At 36.6% G+C, this 27,159-nt stretch overlaps 2 protein-coding genes across 5 annotated transcripts in view; one reads left to right on the forward strand and one right to left on the reverse strand.

Annotated features, from left to right (window-relative positions):
* LOC133524230 (uncharacterized) overlaps window positions 1–27,159 on the reverse strand; it is a 125,888-nt gene that overhangs the window by 71,230 nt on the left and 27,499 nt on the right. The window lies entirely within an intron of this gene.
* Window positions 13,452–17,465, forward strand: LOC133524566 (uncharacterized protein K02A2.6-like). Its single transcript, XM_061860650.1, has one exon. It carries the CDS (start codon window positions 13,452–13,454, stop codon window positions 17,463–17,465), a length of 4,014 nt encoding a protein of 1,337 aa, XP_061716634.1.

Genomic DNA, 27,159 nt, shown 5'->3' on the forward strand with positions numbered 1-27,159 from the left:
GTATTGAGTTACCAAAATGTAATAATTACGTCAGCGGATGTCATTCCAGATCTAGAGCATAGCCCAACTGGGGAAGTTCCTCCACCTTACAGAAAACCGCAGCCAAATAACACTAGACCCTACTCATAGTGTTGTGTTCCTGCCGGTGAGTAAGGTTGCCAGAGCTCAACGAGGGGGGAGGGGGTTAGGGTCGGCAACGCGCATGTAACTCCTCTGGAGTTGCAGGCGTATATAGGCTACGGATACTGCTTACCATCAGGTGGGCCGTATGCTTGTTTGCCAACGACGTAGTATAAAAAAAACGTACACTTTAAGAAAAGCCCAGAATATAATGAAATAAAAATATAAAATGTTTTAAATAACGACATCAAACATCGCAGTGAGTGATATAGATGAATTTAGACACAATTTAAAATCGTTTTTAATCAGCAGGCCTTTCTACTCCTTGACGGAATTTTTCGAAAAAAAATACGATTGAATATAATAATTAATTATGTGATGGTTGTTTCATTTATTTTAATTGTAATTTGACAAAACTTTTATTATTCAAATACGTTTTATAACGTATTGACTAATGTTGTAATACACTAATATGTGACTTGTAATAAGTTTAAATGTATACCTATTAGCTATTAGCTAAGATAGGCTTATTATAGTTTTAGTATAAGATTATTTTTTTGCACGCCTTATTATGGCGTAATATGCACTCATGAATTTGTACCACACTGACATGACCAGTATTGTATCTGTGTATATTAGCAAAATAAATGAATGGAATGAATTTAATTTAATTTTAGAAATACGTTGTTTATTCATATTTGCTTAAAAAAGGTTATTTAATACTGCACCCTTGCGATATTTTCTTACCAATTAATTTTGAAATCAAAACTATATTTGTAACAAGTTTTGTGTTTGATTTAATACCGGAGCACGAAATCAACAAGGATTCTGTCTTTATTACTCGCATGCACACTAAATAAAAAAACATAACTTATCTACCCACAAATCCACTTCGCACATAAATCTCAATCATAGCAATCAATCCAACCAGCCAGTCAAGTAACAATAAAACCTCAACCAAAGGCTGGCTGCAGGAAACGGCCGCGCGGCCGTGCGGTAATGCGGTGATGCCTAATGGGCGGTACCCCGTACGAATTAGCTGCTCAATTAGATCTAACTTACTGGGCACACATCGACTTACCTTTTCATACTTTAATATAACTTAGTAGAAAAAACAAACCGTACCATGCTCGACATAAAGTCTACATTTCAAAGAGGGTCGACAAATACGATGTTGGAAAAGTTGCTCGGTATACCACTAAACGGCTGTGATCGAACGTGAACCCAATTAGAGTAATTTCTGTTATCTGCGGGGAAATGCAGTCAGCGTTTGAGCGTAAATGAAAAAATCCATGTATTTTTCATTTTTTATGTGTCGTTTGATAGTTTACATGTTAAATTGTAAATACTTGCGCTACCACACGACTCTGAATAACAGAGTCACAATCATTGAAGAATAAATTGGAGGAATAGAGAGATCTGAAGAGGTGTTTGAAAAGATTAATATAAAATAATTTCTGAAAATCCATTACAAAGGAATACATTTAATAAGTGTTAATTGTTCAACGCTAGAATTTGAAGAAATAGGTACACAAAGGCAACATATCGCAGAACTACCTATAGAGCTATATGGTAATAGTACTTGAGTCAGCATTGCAATACATATATTAATAAGGCTGAAGTACTCGTTTATGGACCTTAATACGACATCGATTGATCTAACACAACACTGAACAGCAGTTTTTGCTTTTATTTCAGGTTACCCTGGACTCCGGAGCCCTTGGCATTTAATGTGTTCGTCCAGTCTACACTCAAAAAGGTAAAGGCAAGTCGAGTTCCCTTATACAAAGTATAGTAAGATTACGCTGAAGATGGATGGAGAGACAGACTTTGTCCGTAAGACAAGTTAGACACACCACTTTAAACTTGTATCAATTGCCAGTTTCATATAAGTATTTTTCTTCATAAATATTTTTCTAAAAGTTTAAGTAGTACGCACATAATTTTACTATCGGTGTCCAATGTTTACTAAAACGAAATCTAATGTTAGAATGTTAGGCAGGCATTTCGTTTTTATATTGCAATTATGGTCTTTTAATTTTCTTCTATAGCCTAATAGTACTTTCATTAGCATAAATTTTCTTTTATTCTCTAGGCACGCCTGAACTAGGTAAGCTCTTAAGAATATTTGACTTTACAAATAAAGATATTACTTATTTGCGGTTTATAAATTGACGGAAATAAAGAGCTTACCTACCCTTAAGTCCTGCTTAGAATTTTTTTGTCTCAAAACGCATAATATTCCTATATTCAAAAATATTAAAAACACCAACCAAAATATTTAATTAAAAGAAGTTATACGGGGTGGTTTGAAGGGGTGGGATGTGGGATACAAAATAGTGTTTCCAAACAAATATTGATCAGGGATCTTTGACAAGGCAAATTCTAGAAAATACACTGATTTTGTATAACTTCCAATATTATACTCTGTATATCGTAAAATAGTACATTACGATACAAGTGCGAAAAATAGGAAATTCGAAACGAGTGGCGATAAATTAAAACACGACCGAAGGGAGTGTTTTAAATCGACACGAGTTGCGAATTACCTATTCGCACATGTATCGTACAACGTTTTACAGTACATATGGCCCTTTAAATGTTCGACACAGTAACATAATATGCTACTTCTCGCACTAGTGCACATAAAGTAGCCCCATATGTACTGTAAAAGCCTTTTTGTTGCAAATAATCTAAATACCTTATAAATTATGTACTTAGGTAAATAAGTAATTATCGCAAACTCCAATTTAAGCAACAAGATAAATTAATATTAATAAAGGTAAATCTTTATCTCTTTTGACGTCTAGACTCTACATATAGGCCCTGGGCGCTAATGAAGTAGGTATCAGATATCTCATGAAATTGAAATAGGTAAGTTTTTTTAGCTAAATATCATTGTTAATAGGTACCTGCACGATTTCAGTTATTTATAACTAACATCAATCCAACTAATGTATCAATGTAAAAAAGATCACAATATCATTAGGCACATTTAAATTTGATGAAATCCAAATTATCCATGCAAAGCCAACTAACTGATTGACTCAATGGCAAAAAGATTGAATTCTTCATGTCGGTGAGCATGGCATCCCGAAAATCGTGACCGGACCACCCACAAGCGCTGTGAGAAAATAAATAAAATAAAACAAGTATAAATAACAGTGCTCGCGCATAATTGATCACAAATTAAAACTCGCCGCGCGTCCGAAATGTTAAACGCCGAAGTCGCCGAAAGCGAAATTAGTATGGGAGCGTACGTGTGTGTGCGTGCACACTAATGTGGAGCCGGCGGAGGGCTGGCATCTTCTATTTCTATTTATATATATATTTAATTTATTAAGTAACCAAACAGTCATATAAACATATCAACAATGCAATACAAATGATGTACCACAACAAAAGGCAAATACAACAAAAAGACCTGGAGGATCATAAATTATAAATTATGAAACTGTATGAAATAAATAGTTTATTATAAATATTAACATTGTAAATTATATTAGGTATTGAATGTACATTAGGTATTATAGGTATCTAGAGTACATTGGATTTATTTTTATTAACAACGTGGCCTTTCCCCTAAAATCTTCAACATTATTGTTAGAATTTGTCCATAATCTTTATTAATTTTCCACAGTATAATAAGTCTAATAGGTAATAACGCGTACCTATCATAATTTATTAAAATGAAAAAACTTGTATCCTTAACTCTTAGATCTTACTTGGTTTTTATATAGCGGAGACAGCACAAAAGTACATTTGCACTCATTTACCTGTAAATAAAAAAACATACATCAATACACCATTACAAATAAATAAACGAAACTTGGGAAAACTACGCACAATATTTATATATCTATCGTGTTGATAGCCCTAAACTTGCACCACACATGTAAACTTTTCCTTCTGTTTAGATCCAAACAATGGGCCGCACTCAGAACAATATGCCACTAAAATATTAATGTTCTTTGTTAGAGTATTACGCATCTTTTATAAAAATCATACAAATATTGATCGATTGACGGAAAGCTATATTACAAAGTATATGAAAAACAATATTAAATAGGTGCTTATTCAGAAAACTTACTGGTACAGCCATTGAACCTTGGTACCTAAATAAATCTACAATTTGCTACAATATAGTTAATTCAAACACTCCTCCTCTGTATTTATCGTGTGACAGCCCTAACAATTAAACCATAAACATTTTTGACTTTTAAGTTAATGAATTAGCAAATACCAATTTGTCAAGTATTTAAATTTCAAAGAATTAGAGCGGTTCCAAGAAGGTGGCCGGTTTAATGTTTCTTGCGGCGCTCTGATTTTAGGAATGATAAACCTAAACAGTTCTAACGATTTCAAAGAGAACAGATACATAAAGAATATGAGTAGTAGTTAAAAAATTGTCCCAAAATAATTTAACTACTTATAAATTTCTAAGTTAAGTGTTCTAAGCACTTTATTTTCAACTTACAAAAACTATGAGCTGTGGCATCTAGCTCTGGTAACTTATAACTTCTGGAAAACTCGACAAACTAAAATTACCAAGTTTGTAACATACTTAGGTATTACTTTTGTCGCTGCAGACTGAATGTCTTGTTTCTCAGTTTGTGAAAACAGCGACTTTTCGATGTTCGTGTTGAGTTCATTCTAGTTTGGAACGATTGAACTTCACAGATTCTTTTTCAAACTTATCCAATTGATGCTGTCTAGTTATATTACTTATAAGCTCAAATAAATAATGGTCTATATGTATATGCCAGTAAATACAAAACTTCTGATAGACAGTGAATTTTTAAATAGTGGTTTTTAGGGTTCCGTAGCCAAATGGCAAAAAACGGAACCCTTATAGATTCGTCATGTCCGTCTGTCTGTCCGATTCTGTCACAGCCACTTTTTTCCGAAACTATAAGAGCTGTACTGTTCAAACTTAGTAAGTGGATGTATTCTATGAACCGCATTAAGATTTTCACACAAAAATAGAAAAAAAACAATAAATTTTGGGGATTCCCCATACTTAGAACTGAAACTCAAAAAATCTTTTTTCATCAAACCCATACGTGTGGGGTATCTATGGATAGGTCTTCAAAAATGATATTGAGGTTTCTAATATAATTTTTTTCTAAAATGAATAGTTTGCGCGAGAGACACTTCCAAAGTGGTAAAATGTGTGTCCCCCCCCCCCCCGTAACTTCTAAAATAACAGAATGAAAAATCTAAAAAAAATATATGATATACATTGCCATGTAAACTTCCAGCGAAAATTGGTTTGAACGAGATCTAGTAAGTAGTTTTTTTTTTAATACGTCATGAAATTAAAAAAATTTTTTTTTCATCATACCCATACGTGTGGGGTATCTATGGATAGGTCTTCAAAAATGATATTAAGGTTTCTAAAATAATTTTTTTCTAAACTGAATAGTTTGCGCGAGAGAACCTTCCAAAGTGAAAAAAAGTGTGTCCCCCCCCTGTAACTTCTAAAATAACAGAATGAAAAATCTAAAAAAAATATATGATATACATTACCATGCAAACTTCCACTGAAAATTGGTTTGAATGAGATCTAGTGAGTAGTTTTTTTTTAATACATCATAAAATTTAAAAAAAATTTTTTTCATCAAACATACGTGTGGGGTATCTATGGATAGGTCTTCAAAAATGATATTTAGGTTCCTAATATCATTTTTTTCTAAACTGAATAGTTTGCGCGAGAGACACTTCCAAAGTGGTAAAATGTGTGTCCAAAGTGGTAAAATGTTGAACAAGATCTAGTAAGAAGATTTTTTTTTAATACGTCTTAAATTGTACGGAACCCTTCATGCGCGAGTCCGACTCGCACTTGGCCGCTTTTCGAATTAGATTACTTTTTTTCAAATAAAATCAAGCTATCATTAGAGTTCAATTTATAGTGGGAATATTAAAATTCATAGGCGCACATTATTCAAACTTGTTGGATACCAATTCAGGTCATACAAGGTATGATGGCGAATGCATACAATCAATCAACGCGAGTCGAACGCATTCAATAGCCGTGATTCGTGTCGGATGGACGTCTTGACTCTTGATTAACATTAAAATTCATTGAAAACTTGTCTAATATGGCAGTACGTGACACGATTACCGGTACGTTCGCCCCGCGGCTCGCCTGAATACAAAATTCTTACATCGATTTAACTCCATATAAGAACTTATAAATATGTAATGAGAAACTCCGACCTGACGCCGTTTTAAACCAAATCAAATGCACCTGATACCTTTATTAAATAACACCGATTCTTAGAAAAGTTCGTCGATCATAATATTTGAATAATCCTAGTTTATGGAAGTCATGAAGTAGAAATGTATAAAATATACGAAAACATGTTTCTGAATAAAATGATTTAGATATAATTATATTTAAACATGATTCACAATTTCTTACGGTAAAACTGAAATCTATTCCTAAATTTTAATATTGTACCAATGTAAATGAGTACGTACTTATCTTAAAGTACCTGAGTTATGTAGCTCGTAGGTACAAATTAAATGTTAGTGAAATATAAAAAAAAAAACATAAAAAGCAGATAAAATAACAGTTTCTCGTGCGGGTGCACCGGTGATAAAGCACCTTTTAAAATAAATTATTAGCTTAGATAAGCATCGAAACAGAAAATATTACACCTAGTTGCAGACGTACAGGAGTTATCAAAATAACTAGCCGCCGTAAGAGCCGGACTGGCCTTATAAGTAATGTGTAGTTTTATTTCTACTGTGTCCTTGCGCTGCCGAGAGCATCATTCGCATGGTTATCGCGACCACAAATCAGGACCTTTGTGGTACTTCTTAAAAAACATACAAAACCAATCTTAACCCCGCGTCGTATGATTGCATTTCCTCAAACGCAGATAACAAAGGTAAGTACAACACAGCTAAAGTGCCTCATTCTATGCAGTCCGCCGTGGCTTATCGAGTTGTGGCATCTTATGTGAAAACGATTTTGTTATTTTTGCAGAAGTACTGTAGATAGAGTATGGATGAAATATTGTCGGCTACGCCATTAGGTAGTAAAACGACTTGAAGATTGTGTGGCTTGGTTGTTAAATTCATTTTGTTAACAATAAAGTGTCTCATTACTCTATCGTAAACTAAACGTCGTATAGCATCAATCCTTTACACATCAACCTTTGTTCGGTTACAACGCTATTAGTTTTTGTCTGGGATCCCTCACAAAAACTTAGCGGTTATTGTTACAGTTAACGATGTCAAAACCGTGACAAAATATTCGTTTTACATCGGTTCTTATGCGGGAAGTTTACACTTGGACAGTTTTTTATAGAACGCAATGAAAGAGCTTGCTTGCAACTATATCAAACATCAACATCAGACAGGCTCAAACCAAACTCACGTTTAAGCGCATGTTATGCAAGCACTTTTTCGACAAGCTCACTAGTTAATTATCCATCGTAGTCATAGTATTTTTTACACTGGGTACATACAGTAATATATAAGTAAGTATATTTAATTATAGTATATTTATTTAAGTTTATTACCGTTCCTATATATTATTTATCGCTTTATTGCTTGTTACTTATTCTATTTTTTTTTTGTTTATTGCCTGCGCCTACTACTGTTTCTCTTTAGCCTGATGGTTGACTGTTAAAGAATGTCTTTGGCATTAAGTTCGCCATTTGTACTTTATTTGTTATATTGTGCAATAAAGTTTAAATAATATATTAGGTACATAGACCTAAGTTAAATGAAGGCAAACATCATTAACGTTCTTTCGTGCGTGAGTAGTGCTAGTGTCAGTGTAGCGAGTAATATTATAATACCGTGCTCGAGTTAGCTTCGAGACCGTTAACAGTTATGTGGCACTTTACGCTTATCTTGGATTGAAATTAATCCTTCACTTTTCCACTTGGTTCAGTTCTTTATTTTATTATGTTAAGTAGAATTAAAATTAATTCAGAAGATGAAAAAAGCCTGCCGGGCTTATAACGATTAAAATTAAATACGGTTCACTTCCTGTTTTTTAGACATAAAGAGGGCGTTCGAAACTTTTTTTTATTCAGGGTCGAGTGGCGAGTGATTTTAACGAGCATTTTATTCGCCGAATTTTTATACAGTGGCAGGCAACTTCAGGCAGTTCCATCACTTATTAAATCCGTCGCCTAGATAATTGGCAATATTTCTAGAAAAAAATTCACTGAAAGATAAATTTTATACGAAAATAAATCACAGACTTTTCGTTATTGTAATGGAATTATTCATGGATATCGTGTGTAATTGAATCGAGTAGAGAATGACATAAAAACTAGACTAAGTACGATCAAAACTGAATTATAATCGCATTATGTAGTTATAAAATGCGTGATAAATTTAATTACACGGAGAAGCTTCCGTGGAGTGGGACAGAAATTATTCATCATGGGTTGGACGCGCGTGGGCCCGTATTTAGTCACGGCCTCGCGGCCTGATTCTAAAACTTTGAATGAGCATATTTACTAAATTATATATTACTTTCAAAGTTTTATGTTAGCCTACAATTTATAATAGAAAATAATACATATATACCTTACCTATTAAATATTACCTTGGGTGCGTCATGAAACGTATACGCACTTTTGGTATAATTTTACTTTGCAAACGTTCATAACGTATAATAACGTTAAGTATAATGTACGAATTTTCTATTTTCAAAAAGTATAAGCTCATAATGATATAACATACATAAAATATATCGTTGTTTCGCCTAATGAGCATAAGAAATAATTCTGTTTGAAATCATCTACATTTAGTACACATATCAAAATGTCGAATAACATTTTAAATAATATTTGAATACAAAGCAGCAGAGCGTGTAGATACTGTCACGGAAGAGTATTGTTTGACAGAGTATAGATAGGTGCGACGACGAGCGAAGCGAGGAGGAGCGTGTTAGGTGAACTGCGAGCTAATTGAACAGACTAATTTTTTTATTGATTTTCAAATAAAACTCTTTGTGTTGATATTTTAGTTTCTACTCATAACCCTACAGATTTTTTGATTATTATTGGTAATATTTGTTATATGTAAGTATATTATTAAATTATATTAATTCAACATTATATTACATGAATTTTATCATAAATAATAGTATACTGAAAGGGTGTTATTGATTATGAAATTATATTTTTCATTGTTATTCGTTATAAAAATTATTCTTAGTGAATGTTATACTTTTAAATATTATACTATTAGAGTTTATATGTTCTATGGAATATACCATAAGTACGTATACGTTTCATTACTTACCCGTTTACCTTACCTTAAAATTGGTGTAGGATTGTTACTAAATAATTATTTATTTTTTACGTGAAAAATGGCTACTGTTCACAAAATACTGTTTCAGCAAAGTAAAATGTAAAAAATACGAAACTTTAACTCGTATCGTGCCCGAATTGCATACCTCATCTATTTATTATCTATGGCTGCTAAACTTACTTGTTTAGAATTATGGTAGGAAGAACCGGTTAAATGCACTAAGATAACTTTTGTGAGGGTTACCATAATCATAATATTTTATTGCGACCATATAATACAGATGTTACACAATATTATAAATAGTTTCACATGGGCCCTGTTAGGGCAAAGCAAGGACTTATGTACATATTAACACTAATAATATTATATAATTACACAATAATCTTTAAAATGTTATAATAAATTAAAAATCATTTGAAAGAATATTATAATATAAATCATCCGTAAAATTCATCAATTAATAATTAAATATCTTAAAATCAATTCCACAATTCTTTATAAATTTTAGACAGACCAAAAATAACAAAACAAACAAATGCAGACTAAAAATTAATTATTAAATGTGATATCAAAATAGTTATCTCTATAAAAGTCGTCAACTGAATAATAACATTTCTGTATTAATATTTTCATTATAATGTTTTTGAATCGGGTATTATTATTTTGTTTTAAGATATTAGGGGGGATTTTATTATAAATTTGGGCACATCGGTAATATGGACTTTTTTTGAAAATAACAAGGTTCGCTTTTGGTAACGCTAACTATCATTACCCTGTTCTGGAATTATAATTGCTACAAATATCTTTCTTTTGCACAAATAAATTATAATGTTTCCTAACGAACATTATTGCTTCCAAAATGTAGAGAGAAGGCAGCTACCTTACAGCAGGCAGCAGATACCTTAAATAACACACTGTCAAGAACACGCTAGTTGTGTTAATTTTATATTGAAAATACGGCGCTTGGCATTGAAAGTGTAAACCTTAAAACTGTCAAAAAGTAAGGTTGAACTGTTTTCTTATTACAAATTTTCAGGGAGTCAAAGTCTGTGATAGGGCTGATAATCGTGCGTACGGCTGAGAAGTAAAAAAAGTATAAGTAGGTAAAAGTACCGTATTACAGGCAGAGTAAACAAAAGCTAAAGTAGGTAGCTTATTTAGCATTATATTAACATAGTCTGCAAAAAATTAGAGTATTTGTTAGAGTAACCTTACTATGCTGCGAACAAGAAAATAGCCAGTAGATGGAAATAACGGGTAATTGTTTTGGTTTATGTACAGCACAAGTAACAGTCAAATATATATTCATGTAAAAAAATAAATGTGTATAAGTAATTATCGTGTATAAGACTATTATATACTGCTGCAGTACACAGTATACAGGACTATTATTTAGGTATATATCTTGGTGTTACTCAAAACTGACTTTTTAGTATTTAGGTGTTAAAAATACGCTGACAGTAAATATCTAGTTTTAGTCTCGTATACCGTGTATACCCAATTAATTAGGGGAAAAATCATCACTTTAGCGTACAAAAAAGTTGTATATTCCAAGAGGAATTTCCACCGAAAACACGTATTTGCACTTTAAACTTTTCTCGTTTGAATCAGAAAAGCATATTTGGAAAGTTCAATAAAAAATAAGACGATCGAGCAACTTAAACGTACAAAAACATTGGACACGAAAAACAATATAAAGAACCGGTAGGATGACATGCGGCCGCCCGAAAATGGCTCGTTGACTCGTCGACGGCGAGAGTCTGATGTGACAGGCTGAAAAGGCGCAGCCAACCGCTCGGATGTTTTTAGACCAGGGCCACACGGCCCGATACGAACAATACAATGATACAATGTTTACACCGATCAACGGAACTCCATTCCTTCATAAAACATATGCGTCCAATAGTAAAAATACAAGCAAAATAAACGCTCGATTGACATCATTTAGATATCGTTTTGATGTCACTACGTAAGTTTGAATTAGCCCGAAGTATACTTACATAAAGACGAAGGATACAGGCGCTAGCGCCTCTAATGATGGGGGTAGACGAGTGTGGACCGAACACAACGTTTTTTCAAGCACAGGTGAAGCGAACCCACACTTAGTCGGCGTTAACCTGTAATCTAAATTCATTTCTCGATCCGACCCACCAAGGCCCATATCTCTGTTTTTATTATAGCGTTAAAGCCCATTTACAGTTTTTTTTATTCGAAACAAATTACCCATTATTCTGATGGCGGCTCGATCTTATTATCCGAGGACAAACGAGTCTTTTTTTTCTGCCACTTTAACCGTGTTCTTGGAAATTAATTTTATAAGCTCACCTTGCTGTAGCTAGCCGCTGCAAGTTATCAATATCAGAGGTCATTAAGCATCTGCTGAATCGATCTGTGTCCACTGGGTTGAATAATTTCCAATAGTCCCGTCAAATTTGTATCAGCGATACCACTTTATAAGGTACACTGTGAATGTTTATAAAATATGTATTGTATTGAGTCTCCGTCCTGTTTATAAACGACTTTGAAATATTCTTATGAATTATTGAAGTGTTTTGGTGTCCAAGTTTTATTTATTAAACATGGGTTGTTTCATGTTAAAGATTAGAATATAACTATATAAAAGGTGCTTTAGAACTAGTAGGCAGGTTGACAACTTACACATCAAATTAAAACACAAGATTTGAGATACTCTAAGGCTCCAGTTCTCTAGTTTCTAAATCCTATATCTCTCATCTAGGGATTAAAAAAGTGAACTTTACGCTCCATTAAATAGGGTTACAATTTTTACGACGCTCTTAATTTAAGATACGAGGTCGCAGGAGAAAATACTTATCGGTTTCTCTTATCTAGTCGGTATGTTTCTGCTTCGTTATCAATCCAGCACTCTAGTTTGAAAACTTTGCGATTTGAAGTGGAGAATAAAAAACTCCGGGGGATTTTTTAAATATTTAATCTGCGGCAGATATGAGAGCGTGGGACCTTTTTTGTCTCGAGTCCTTTGTTAGCTTTTAAAGAATATTACGAACTTTTTTAAAACTACTGATAGCCCCTTTAGTTGAAATAAATAAGATAAGCCGTTTGGTACAAGGATGGACAATGTTTTTCTAGATTATTATTGCAATTGCCAAATACAATTTTAATCAATTAATATGCTTTATTTTTAGAATAAATTCGAACGAGAGCCTGTAGTAGGTTTAGATGGCAACGGTGAGCTGTCATGCTAGGCACAATTTTGTAAAGTTATAGCAATGTTACTATTTTAAAATTGAATGCTACTTTAATTGAGAGGTAAGCCTTCAGCACACGGAACGTAAGCGTAGGCGTCGCGTAAGCGTATCGTAAAAACCTTATATTCATATTTTTGTGGTAAAAACGTTACGAGTACGAGAGTTCTGGGCACTAAGCGTCGTGTAAGCGTAATCGTGATAAAAGTGAAATCCTATTAGTTAAAATCATGGCGTCAGATGTCTTCGGCGGATATATCGATGATCTTACTTAATTTCTCGTTAGATTAAGCTTTTGAGAACACAACATGTTTCCCCACACCAACGCGGCAAAAATATTAACTATGAAATACTAAAAAAATAAATCCAAATGAACGTAATAAATCATTCAAAATCATTATTTAAAAGTCAATTCCACCAGCTACCATAAGGAAACAACTCAAAATTTGTATCTGATTACTTTGCTCCAAATGTGGATAAACTGCAACTTTCTCATTAGTTTTTGAATAATCAAGAGGACCTTTACCAGTTGGTATGGTGAAAACATTTTTCCCATATGTTTTACATTCAGTTTGTTTTTCTGGGTTTTACAATGCTTACTATTTATAGACGAGGAAGTACCCACTCTATTAGTTGTAAATCACTATATAAACTTGCTACGAATGTAAAAAGGATTTGTACTTGTTACTATACTGGCACATACGAAGATTGTCAATAAACGTCAGTCAGCTATAAACCGGCTTTCAATTACCACATTGGCGACGGGATTTCGGATTTTATTTGTGTTTTCGGTTAATTTATCGTGCTCGTTTGTGTTTTAAAATGCCTATCGGGAAGTTAGAAACCTTTGACTTGACATCGAAACAGTGGCCGGCATATATCCGCAGAGTCCAACAGTATATGGTGTTGAATGAAGTAAAGAACGAGCTGAAGGTGCCCCTGCTGATAACAGTTGTCGGGGATGCCACGTATGCTCTTATGTGTGACTTGTGCTCACCGACACTTCCCGAGGATACAACATTTGAAGAGCTGGTAAAGTTAGTAACGGAACATCTAGAACCGCAGCGATCCGAGATCGCAGAACGTCACGTCTTTAGGCTGCGCCGACAGCGAGTCGGCGAGCCGCTCGCCGAATATTTGCAGAACTTAAAGCATCTAGCGAGCACTTGCAGTTTCGGCACCTCGCTCGAGGAGAATCTGCGCGACCAGTTCGTGTCGGGACTAGCAAACGAGGCGATGCGATCGCGGATATTCGCTGAAAAAAACATTCAGTATAAAGAAGCGGTGGAGCTGGCTCTCGCCCTTGAGGCCGCGGAGAAGCATGCGGAGGTGAGCGGCGCGGCGGTGGCGCCGGCGAGCACCTCGGGCAGCGGCGGCGGCGGTGGCGATGTTGGTGAAGGTTTGCATCACGCGAGTGCTCGGCGCGAAAGGCGCGGGCCCGGAGCCGGCGGCGGCGCGGCCGCGGCCCGGGGCGGCACGGCGCGCGGCAACCAGACGCAGTGCTGGCGGTGCGGGAAGGCACATCGGCCAGAGAAGTGTAAATATATGCATTACAACTGTGACGAATGCAACACACGTGGTCACTTGAAGGTGATGTGCGGCAAAGGACGCGATCAGGCTGGTCGACAGTTCGGACGTCAAAACTACATGGACGAAGAATCTGATGAGGATTTATTTAACATTCAGGTTTCACCACAAGGTAACAAACCTTATTTTATTACATTGAATGTGGACGGCCAGGATGTTGTTTGTGAGATCGATACGGGCAGTCGTATTTCTGCTATCAATGAGGACTTTTTTAAGCAGAAGTTTGCTCACAAAATAATTAAACCTAATGATAGTTTTTTTCGCTGCTACTCTGGGTCACCAATCGAATCTCTTGGATACTTATCGGTTGACGTGGTACTAAACGGTATGAGGGCTACTAACTTGCCATTGTACGTCATCAAAAATGGTGGGCGGCCTCTTTTGGGTCGTGAATGGATACGCGCTCTAAAGGTCAACCAAATAACTATCAATGAGATCGTAGAGGAGGATAGACTTGTGACCCAGCTGTGTAGTGAGTTCCCAGAGGTGTTCACGGATAAATTAGGTACCTGTAAAAAAGGCATTCAATTACAGCTCACAGACAGCGACCCTATATATGTTCGTGCTAGGCCGGTACCGCTCGCGTTGCGCGAACGGATTGAACGCGAACTTGAACGTCTGGAGCGCGACGGAACCCTGTGCCGCGTTGATCATTCGGACTATGGAACCCCGATAGTACCGGTAGTAAAACAAAGTGGGGAATTGCGCATTTGTGGTGATTACAAGGTGACGATAAATCCTAAACTTAAGCGCGATTATTATCCCTTACCCCGCATAGAGGAGCTTTTCGCTAATCTTAGCGGGGGGGAGCAGTACACTAAACTGGATTTACGTCACGCTTATGAACAGTGTTTGTTGACGGAGGACTCGCAGCCGTACACTGCAATCACCACTCATGTGGGTACTTTTGTGTACCGTCGCACACCGTATGGGCTTTCGTGCATTCCGGAAAAGTTTCAAAAGCTTATGGAGGAAACCCTGCGCGGGATTCCTAATTGCGTTGTTTTCTTGGACGACATTTGCGTGACGGGGCCTAATAAACAGGCGCATATGCGAAACCTGCGAGCTGTACTGGAACGCTTACGCACCATGGGAATGACCTTAAAATTGAGCAAATGTAAATTTTTACAAGATAAAGTTAATTATTTAGGTTTCATTATTAACAAAGATGGTTTACGACCCGATCCTGCTAAGCTGGAGGCCATTTCCAATGCTCCGGAACCGAAAGACGTGTCGCAACTTAAAAGTTTTCTCGGGATGTTGAATTATTACGGAAAGTTTATTCCAAATTTAAGCACGTTATTGCATCCATTGCATGTGTTGTTAGGAGCCGGAGTTGAGTGGAAATGGGATTCCGCTTGTAAACAGGCCTTTTTAGAGGCAAAGCAAGCTTTGTTAGGCAAACGCGTTTTGGCGCATTACGAGGAGGGGCGCGAACTCGTTTTGGCAGTTGACAGCAGCGCCTATGGCCTTGGTGCAGTGCTTGCGCACCGGTATGAGGATAGCTCCGAGCGGCCCGTTAGCTGTGCGTCACGGACGCTTAACGTACATGAGCGGAACTACAGCCAACTTGACAAGGAGGCTTTAGCAATATACTATGGCGTTACTAAACACCATCAATACCTTTTCGGAAGACGCTTCACACTGAGAACCGATCATAAGCCGTTAAGTTATATTTTTGGAAATAAAAGTGGAATTCCTCAGACGGCTGCAAGTCGCTTGCAGAGATGGGCTGCGCGCCTGGCGGCTTACGATTTTTCAGTAGAGTTTGTGCGTTCCGTAGATAATGGGCCGGCCGATGCTCTCTCCCGCCTGCCACTGCCATGCGAGGGCCGCGCTTCGGAGGCTGTAAGCTATGTTCAATTAGTTGAAGACTCGTTACCAGTTAGCTTCAAAGAGGTGGCTAGGGAAACGCAGAAGGATTCTGTGTTAAATAGAATTTATGGTTATGTTCTGTTTGGGTGGCCATCGGTCACGAGCTGTGAGGACGAAAAGGCTTATTTTTCGAGGAAAAGTGATTTGTTCGTTGACATGGGTTGTTTGGTATATAAATACCGTGTAGTGATTCCACTGGCTATTCGGAAGCGTGTGTTAGACGAGTTACATGAAGGGCACTTGGGTATACACAAGATGAAAAATATTTCTCGTCATTACGTATACTGGCCGGGTATTGATGGAGATATTGAGGCGGTTTGCCGCGCCTGCAGCGCGTGTCGCGCGGTACGGGATGCACCCCCGCACGCACCGCTGCATCCATGGGAGTACCCGTTGAATCCGTGGAGTCGACTGCATGCGGACTTTGCTGATTGTGATGGAAAGCGGTATTTAATTGTAGTTGATTCACACTCGAAGTGGATAGAAGCTATTTTGATGAAAAACACGGACGCTCGTGCAACTATTCTGGTGTTTCGATCTATTTTTGCGCGGTTTGGCTTTCCTGAGCAGCTCGTGACCGATAATGGTCCGCCATTCTTTTCTAACGAATTTAAGATGTTTTGTATTGAAAATTGTATTAAGCACGTTACGTCAGCACCATACAGGCCACAAGGCAACGGTGCCGCTGAAAATGCGGTAAAAACAATTAAAAAAGCTATTAAAAGAGCTCTGCACGAAGGCGTGGACGTAACTATCGCACTTAATACCTTCCTTTTCCAATATCGTAACTGCGAGCATGCGACGACTGGTGTGTCTCCGGCCGTAGCCCTAATGAGGCGGCGCCTGCGCGGGCGGCTGGACGCCCTGCGCCCCGACCGCGCCGCCGGCGTGCGCGCTGCGCAGGAACGCCAGGTGACGACCGCTGGTGGCACACCACGCTCCGTCAATGTGGGGGACGTGGTTTTCGCGCGTGACTACACTTTAAGAGGGGAGAAGTGGTCGGAAGGTAGGGTCAAGTCGCAAACAGGTCCAGTTTCTTATACGGTTGATATGGGTCAGGGAATCGAATGGCGAAGGCATGTTGATCAAATAATGCCGGCCAATAGAAATAGATATTCACTTTCACGGGCAAGTGTTTGTAATCCGGATGAACAAATGAATGCACGTGCTAATACACCCGAGGCGGGTGCTGACGAAGCGTTTGAGGATGCATCGGACGGTGAAGTTCAGGCAGCACCAGAGCAGCCTCTGACGGAGCACCTTCCCACTAGCTCGGGGGTCTTTACGTCGCCGGTGGATGCTTCGACCGCGCCACCGCCCGGTGCTTCCGCCCGTGCGTTGCGCGCTTGGAATCGGGCCCAAAAGTCTAGCTAAGTATAAGTGTAGTGCTATCAGTCAGTGGTACTTAGTTGTGTTTATGTTTATTGCTGCATATAATTAATATTAACTGTTTAACGTTTAGTTAAGATTTATTTTATTATGTCGGGTAGTAGTTTTAAAAGGGAGAGATGCTACGAATGTAAAAAGGATTTGTACTTGTTACTATACTGGCACATACGAAGATTGTCAATAAACGTCAGTCAGCTATAAACCGGCTTTCAATTACCACAAAACTATCTGTAGAAAGCTGCCTGCAATAATCGTCTGTATTTTGTTGGTAATAACTGGAAGTCGACTATTACGATAATATGGTAACACACAACAGTTGAGGTCCGTAACTTTAAACTGTATGTCCTCTTCAAATTATGTGTCTGTTGGTTCCATTCCATGCGAAGTTTATGGTCGTGTTTAATGTTCGTTGTTAAAAATTCCCATAGTTTGTAAGTTATTATTTTCCCGTCGTTTATTCAACTATATGTTAATGTTTCGTTACGACGAAACCTTAACCTTTCTTTTCAAGGTAACTACACGCAAATATTAATGTGAGAGCATGCACATTATGTTTTGCGTGTATCACACGTACTCGTAGAATTAATTTCATGCCGTTAAGTGTCAGAAAACAATGTGCCCGATTCAAAGAATGAGATACGATAACGATAAGTTCTGGTTTAGATAAGTTCTCATTTAGATATCGTTTGTATGTCGTATAATTGACAGAAGCAGCTCGATTCGGGCAACCAATATCACTTTGACGTTAGAAATATAGTGGATAGATCTTATTGGGATCACAGCGGAATCGAAACAAACGTCAATTTTGACATGTCGTTTTGTTAGCTATCTTTTAAAGATCTTTCTAAGATCTTAAACGTGTCTTAATCATTCTTCGAATCGGACCGAATGTTAGGTACTCAAGTACACGAAGATGGGTTTTGAAGTACAACAACCTGAAATGTATTGGATTTTGTTTACTTTGTGATTTTTATTATTCCTTTTGCAATTAACTACTACGTGTCAAGGGAGCCAATAATCTTCATATATTCATTTCCATTTTAGTCAGTTTTTATAATTTCGAATGCTATAAATTAGTTAGTTCCATCAAATTTTAGTGACTGTTATTTGATATTTTTCAATTTTATTAATAATGATAATATTATACTCAAATCTACTGTCGCCTGTGGTATTTCCGGACCGATGCGACCTGCAACCTTTCAAGAAAAGAGCGTACAACCATCTTAAAGGCCAGCAACGCACTTACAAGCACTTAAGAGTTTGAGGTGTCCATGGGCGGCGGTAATCGCTTACCATTAGGGGATCCGTCTGCTCGTTTTCTTCCTATATCATTAAAAAACCATATTATTCGTCCCAGATACCGCTAGAGTGACGAAGCCCTAAAAGGCCTGTCCGCCCTCGGAGTATCCAACTGGCGTGAAGTGGCGCAGAATAGTGCAGAGTGGCGTTCTCTTGTGTCGGAAGCCAAGATCCTTTTTGGGTCACTGAGCCAGTGAAGTGAGTTATTCTCAAATAATCTGTCAATGTACTAGGATTCACACATTGAGTACCGGGAACCCGCTCGGCGGGTTCTCTGTTCGTAGTCGCTCGCCTCTACAAAGCGGGAAAACGCTGGGATCGGCTACGAACGTAGCGCTACGAAAACGTTGGTAGCAAATGTGTTAACTAATGAACTGAATACAAATTAACAAGTTTTTATTTTCAATTATCGGTTTAGCCCCTAATTTCGGCATTAGAAAGATACAAGAGCCATATTACATGTCCCAATTAGAGATAGATTAGTCGACGCGATGCGTGCTACACGAAATACGAACACCCACAAATGATTAAAGATAGAAGCCGTTGCAGTGGATGAACATGAGTGGCTTTGTCTTTGAGCTCCTAGACAGATATAAAAGAATTACGGACACGCGATCTGATGTATAAAGTTTTAGGATCTCAGAAGCTGTTGTTAAGTTGAAATAACGAGAAGATAGCATTTGCTGTATTATTTTAATAAAAGGAGTCAACGGGCTGAAAGTTCTAATGTACCTAACACAACAATATATTAAGGATTGATTATACATTATTTATTTATTTACAAGAACAGTTTTTTTCTTTCTTTTTAATATTCACTGTCACACTTACACATAAGTAACGGTGTAGAAATTATTTTTCAATTCATTCACACAGACTTACCTACAGTAAGTACCTAAGCTACCTAGGTGCCTACCTGGATGCCAGTTTAGACCATCTTTGACAGAGTAAATGGATTAGTTATTCTAAGTATTCTAATTGTATATCTCATACGGACATTTTATGAATTAAAGTTGCTTTGATGCCATGCCCTGTGTATAGGAGCTTACTGTAATAGACGTAGCTATTATATTTTTTTCATCACACTTGCTCGAAAAAGATCTTATTTCATGCAGGCGTACTGAAGGACAAAGGCCTATTTTGTTCCCGCGGGAGTTATGGATTGTAAAAAAAAAGCTATAACTCCCTAGGGAATTATAGCTTTTTTCTTTTATGTCACTTATTCATACAAACAAAGTAGCTTAAACGAGTTTTACTTTTAAAATACTGACGTTTGTAATTTAATATTATTGTTTATGTTTAAAATTATTTAATTTGATTAATTAATTTGATTGATTAATTTAAAATATTTTTATATAATTTTCAATCGTGGCTGAATGCCGAATTGGTCTGTGCCTTTGATGCCTAACCTGTCGAGAAATTACATAATGGCGGACAAAAGTTTGATATGTCACCGTATTTAAGAATGATTTCGCTTAAAATTTAGTTTTTTCTTCGTAAGTGTGATGAAAAACATTGTGTGTAACTCCGGGGGTGAGAATATTGCAAACTCGGGTCTTTAATTCCCTCCAGCCTGCGGCTGGCGGAAAGTTTCGCTTACCCCCCTCGTTGCACAATGTACTATTCTCACTTATCTTATAAAAATGTCTGTACATAAGTATCTACATGATTAAATGTACATATTTATATTTTTTTATTTAAATTTATCAACTGTCTACTAAATCTAGTATTTACTTAAATGTATCGTATTACTTCGTTGCTGCTCGTCTTATAATTGTACTTCGAAGTGCTAATTGGCGGTATTTCCATCTTTATGGTTGCATAAATGTTGATTAAGCTTTGATCACGGAAATAAATCAAAGCTTAATTTTATTCAATCGAAGTGTAACTGGTCATAAATTTATTAAAATCCTGCCCAATAAAAACAGAGTAAAAATACGCCTGGGTTTGGTCCCACCTCGATCACTCAAAGGCCGTAAGTAGGGGAGGAAATATGCCCTTTTATGATAATGGGCTGTTTTTTTTATACAGTTACATTCAGCAATGCAATTGTGCCAAGTTTAGTTGAATAAAAATTCGTGGTTACGCAGAAAAAAACCGAATTAATTTCTCCAAAACTATAAAATTTTATATACCATTTTGTGAAGCTTGGTAGAAAATTGGGTCTCTATCTATAACATTTATGTAAAAAACAGGTAAGTCGAAATTATAAATATTTATTTTCTTTAACTTTTGAAAGAGCTAAGTACCACTAATTGATATTTTAAATAAGTTTTACTTATTGTTCTGTCATATATATTAGTTTGATAGAGAGATGGATACAGTGACATTAGCCTTTACTTGTTTACTAATAAAATGTAAGAAAATTCAACCCAAATATTTATTTAATATTGATACAGTTGCTTTCCGATTTTATCTATGAAACTAATATGTGCAACAGAACGTTATATAAGGCTTATTTGGAAATGACAGAATGGCAGGTCATAAAAGTACAAAAAAAATACATAAGTTTTTACATAAATGTTAAAGAAAGAGACTCCATTTTCTCTTACAATATATATTTGATTAAGCTTAATAAAATGAAATAATAATAATATATCATATTAAAGTTAAATAATTTTAGAGAAATTTATTAAATGCAGCCACTTTCATTCAGAAATATCCTAAAAACTTGGTACCTTAATAATACCATTCTTACCATTCTTGTACGGTAAGTTTCGCTTAACTATACCTAAACTTTACCATTATGGATGGATCTTTATCGTTAGAAGCGTTTAGAGGGTCGCCGGTATTGTTTATTATATTACAACAACATTTATTAATTACATTAAGTTTATGAACAGACACAGTGAAATTACTCTCATCGCAGATTAATTTGGCTAATAGAAGTACTAATTTTCAATAACGTGCGTCCTATTATTTTGATTAATTATTCGTGTGCCTATTCGCACATAATACATATAGGCCAATGAATAACAGAGGTCAAAACGTGGGAAGTACTAAGAAGGTATAGTTTGTGGGTTTTGCACGATTATAACCGCTAATTTGAATGGTGGTTTTAACAAAGTCTGCGTGGTGAGACAAAGAATATCCTGGACCAATCAGTGGCGCAGGCGTCTTTGGGCGTGGCGGCTCTTGCGCCGGCGCGGCCGTGAAACAAAACACCGCTAAATAAAGCCCATACAATTAACCAGCGAATAAAAAACTGGTTCAAATTTTTAAGCAGCAATTTCTCTTTTGTTGAAGTCAAAGGCCCTATAAAGCAGGCTCATTATTATTTGTGGCGTGCTGGTGTGTTTTATTTAAACTTGAAAATAACATAATTTGCATTGATTTTTAAAGAATTATGTTAACACATTTTATTGATAAAATAAAACTCAACTTTTACCTGACTGCTGAAGGAGATTATTATTACTATTATTACTATTATTAGTTTTACTTTTTGCATGTTTTTTTTTTAGGGTTCCGCATCCAAAGGGTAAAACGGGACCCCTATTACTATGACTCCGCTGTCCGTCTGTTACCAAGGTGTATCTCATGAACTGTGATAGCTAGACAGTTGAAATTTTCACAGATGATGTATTATTCCTGTTGCCGCTATAAAAAAATACTTACAAGTACGGAAACCTTGGTGGGCGCGTAAAAATAAATAAAAATTATTTATTTTAGACCATTTGAGATCCATAGTTTTAGTTAAAAAAATACAGGCTTATAAAACGTTTTAGTAATAAATACCTATACCTAAAGTCAAACACAAAAATAAATAGACATATAGGGTCAGAAGGTCAGAATACGTATTTAAACGTTCACCATGTAAAAATTCGCGGCAAAATTCAAGTGTTGTAATCGCTCCTTAGGTAAGATTTTAGTTACGACAGCATTTCAGCACAGCGTTGCTGTCGACAGCATTGTCGTAAGAAATGTTATTTACTAAGGAAATTGAGAATGGATTCGACATATCCTGCAACAACAACAGTCTGCAGTCTGCATCTTTGTCAGCAGTATTGCGGTGCAACTTAACTGTTACATTACATTTTTTAAGCATAAGAAAGAAATAAGTAGGTGTGGCGAATTAAAATATATTTAAACCGAGTCTATCGTGGATCTATTTTGATAACTTTTTTCCCATGTTTTAATAAATAGAGAGAGAGAAAAGGAATATATTTTAAAAAATGTGATCAAAACGCGTGTTAACTAGTTAATTAAATAAAAAACTAACATTAATCGAATGAACTTAATATATAGGTAAATCTTACGCGAGTTAAACATGAATAGAACCAATTAAGCTCATATTTAATAAATATGCGTCCATCACACATCATGTCGAGTTCTATTAAGCCCTAGGCTAGGCACCTACACTGTGTGATGAGGTAGATAGTAGACACGGGTCTGCGCCGCGGGTTGATACGACTGTTTATTACTATAATCGCTACTTGCCTGTAATTACCCCGCCCATGCACTTAATATTAATTCCCAGGAGAAGTGAACTGACAAACACTTATTACATGTAAGTTGCACTTACGTCGGATAATTTCGCATAATATTCAATGTGAAGGTGTAATTTATTCGTCTCGAGATTTGTTTTGCACTGGGTAATTTTGGCTTATGCAGGAGATTTTCAACATATTATATTTTATGACGAATAACTTTACTGTAGTGCTGTTTAATTTAAACTTGCTTTTAGCGCTCACTTAAACACAATACAGCATTCGGCAAACTTCGTTCAAAGGTGTTTCGGTCACACGACATAAAGCTCGCTACAAAGGTTGCTGTATACATGGCTATTGTCCTGCCAAATCTTCTATATGCTTCAGAAACGTGGTGCCTGTATCGGAAGCATATTCGCTCATTAGACAGCTTCCATCTGAGATGCCTCCGCGACATTATGGGTGTCCACTGGTCCGACCGTCTTAGGAACACGGAGATCCTTAGACGTGCCGATGTCGCCGGAATAGAGGCCTACCTAATGAGACGACAGCTACGATGGTGCGGTCACGTCTCCCGGATGTCCCAGGACCGAGTCGCGAAACGCATCTTCTACTGCGAACTGCAAAATGGTAAGCGAAAGCGAGGCGGCCAGTTTCTGCGGTTCAAAGATGTGTTGAAGCGGCATATGAAGAGAGCTCATATAGAACCAACGACATGGGAGAGTCTAGCTGGTGACCGTCCACAGTGGAGGCATATTGTGCAGACGCAGGTGCGTGAATTCGAAGCCAGGCGACGCACAGAACTTGACGATAAGCATGACGAGCTAAAGGCCAGACCACCTATGGCCATAACATATAATTACGTCGGAGGGGTGCTGACCTGCAGCGAGTGTGGCCGCACATTCGCTGCTAAGATTGGCTACGTCAGTCACCTGAGAGCGCACCAGCGACACTCTCAGCGGTAGAAAGCAGTTGCTGTGGCCGAAAACGGCTAGGAGACGATGATGATGATGAAACACAATATTATAAACACATAGTTAGTTTTTTATTATCAGGATCTTTTTTCTCACAGCCTATAAAATTCCCTTAATTTCCCTCTTCTAAATTCTATATTACACTAAATTTTTATTAAAAATGTTAATATCATAATTGTAAGTAAACAAACTTCGTTAAAATCAATTTAAAAGCGTCTTGAATCTCATTTAAATCGGTAACGTGCCCATTGAAATTTAAATAAAGAATTTTAACGATAAATTGTAACGATAGCCGGCCATTAGAGTCAACCATTCTGTAATTATTGGGCGACCACTGAGCAACAGGTGGTATTTAAATGGGCAATGGGCACCCAACGAACCAACGTTATCTCTCGTACCTATGGTGTTTTAAGATAATTAGCTTCAAACTTGTTCACTTTAATGCTAATGCGTTAGTTCAACTCGTAAACTTAGAATCAATTTTATTGTGAAAGCAGAAATATTACGTTATGTGTCTAATAAATAACACCTTTTTTATTTTATTTTTTTACTAAACAGTATACTTAACCATGGACTCATGCTATGCAATAATGAAGATTAGATATTTACGAGTTAAAATTATCGGTCTAGATATATTTTCTGAAATTCATTGCCATAATAAGTTGTATGTAATATGTATGTTACGCAATTGTAAAAAATATATAGTATTTAAGTGCATTCGAGTAATAAATATTGAAAATCTGTGAAGTTTGGTTTTCTATATCGCCCTGTGATAAATGAAATACGTGCGCTCGTGTTATAACCATTTAATGCACTGACTCAACGGTATAGGCGCGAAAGAGACAATATGAACTAACCTAACATCCCTCCACCATAAATCCTTAATACTAGCTACTTATAATTAACGCGGGGTATATTCGTAAGTCGAGTCCGCGGTGGCAAAGCCGTGTGGCTGGCGCGTAGACGTCGGCTCCTGTTGCCCGAGTGGAACGTTCGATGACGGTGGTTCTGCCTGGGCGATGGGTACGGTTGGTGATGGTAGCGGAGAAACACGGCGATGGCGAGCGGGGTGGCGGTTGGTTGGGGATGGTGGTGGGACAGAGCAATTTGCACTTCAGTTTTTATAAAACACGTCTCACTACCATGCATGTATGTATAAACAAACCTACCGAAGGTTTAACACTATACAAAATAAACGAAACAAATTGTTACAGGATTTGCAATGATACCATTCCCCACAGGCGAAGGTTTAGAATAAACCGCTATCACGGACCCATAATGTAGAAACTGAAGTACCACTTTTGCAAAGTACCTACAGTACGATATCGGTTGGAAGTAAAGTACGTTGTTAAGATTCCGTGGAAGCCTAGGAACAGGCCATATATTCCAATAGCATACAGAATTCTTATTTGTACACTCAGTTTAACCAGTAGATATCTTCGCTTCTTGGTTGTGAATGTTTGTCACGGCTCCTTAGATCAAAACTACACTGGTTTTGCTTTCGGTGAGCTACTGGAATAAGCGGTCAGCTTTAGCGTAAGGTATTCGCAGTCGATATCTTGATCGGAGTACTAGCGGCAACACCTTGTTCTTGCAGCCACTTGGGATCGAGATAGTACCGCTAACGTTTGCTAACTTTAATAATCGAGAGAACCGAGTACTTATGTATAATTTGCTTATATAATATTGACAAAAAATTTGACAACTATTCACAAATACACATTTCGGGTTGACTGATAAGTTTTAATCCTAATAAAATTACAAAATGGCTAAGAGACATAATTTATATAGCTAAAAATAACAAGATTATCATTTATCTATTAAAACGTTGTGGCATAGTGAAAATTGTTGTAAAGAGGAACTTCAAGAGGCATTATCTACAAGTTGTGATCAAGACTACTACACTAGTCCAAATTTTGTTATATACTTAATAGTTTATTTATCTGTCAGCTATCCATAAACATAAAATAAGATTATACGACATTAAAAGCTGCACTTAATAAAGTAAAGTTGAGTACCGACTTAATAAACAAAAATTCCAACCCATTTTTTAACTTTAACTAAAACAACTGAAGTCTGTAGAGTTCTTAAGAAAATGATCCTTTTACATCCGGAGCTTCGACTCTTGTAAACTGAGCTTTATAAAACAACAATAAAGAAAACTATACTTTCTTGTTTCTCTGCTCCATACTTAATGCACTGTGTTGTAGCGGCGGGACTGAATGCTTTTTAATGGGCTGGCTGAGCATTAAATTACATACCTATTATAAGTTACACGCTGGTCTAAAATAGCCCATCGTATAGCCAGTGTAGGTAGGTGTTTCTTGGAAATAATATTGGTATACTGCCTCATATATAATAGCAAACGCGACGTGAAGCCGCGTCTTTGGAGTCCGAATCGTTTTAAATTTGCAACTTGATTTCCACTTACGAGTAGTTAATTCATGGCAGACATTGAATACGTATTTGGTAAGTTGACTCTGGCATTCAACATTGTAATACTTATTTTGCTAACGGAAAAATACACAGAGCTAGCTGCGTAAAACTTATGTACCTATGCATAAAATACAAGCTATAAAAATGAGATATTATATCCACTTAAATATAAAAAGCTTACAAAATGTCAATGAGATAATAAGTGAAAGTTGACAGTAAACACGTTCAGCTCATTTATGGGTTCATAACATTCCTAAAAGAAAGGTGGGAAATGAGTCACATCGCACCTGCTTGTAAATATAAAAGATAAAATTGATAAAGTCAATAGAAATTATGTTCTTCGATCTTGTAATAATTTTTTTAATTTTTAACTTATCTCTTTCTCGAAATAAGAGGCTGGTTTAAGTTTAAAGTGGCTGACGCTGAAACTTATTTCTTTATAAAATGTATAAAGATAATTGTGATTGTACAGTAATTAATATTATTACTTGTGGTAATTGAGAAACTTGGTGTAGGGCAACAATTAGGGTCGAAAGATATTTTATG

The sequence above is a fragment of the Cydia pomonella genome, chromosome 13 (assembly GCF_033807575.1).
Source record: "Cydia pomonella isolate Wapato2018A chromosome 13, ilCydPomo1, whole genome shotgun sequence".
Lineage (NCBI taxonomy): Eukaryota > Metazoa > Arthropoda > Insecta > Lepidoptera > Tortricidae > Cydia > Cydia pomonella.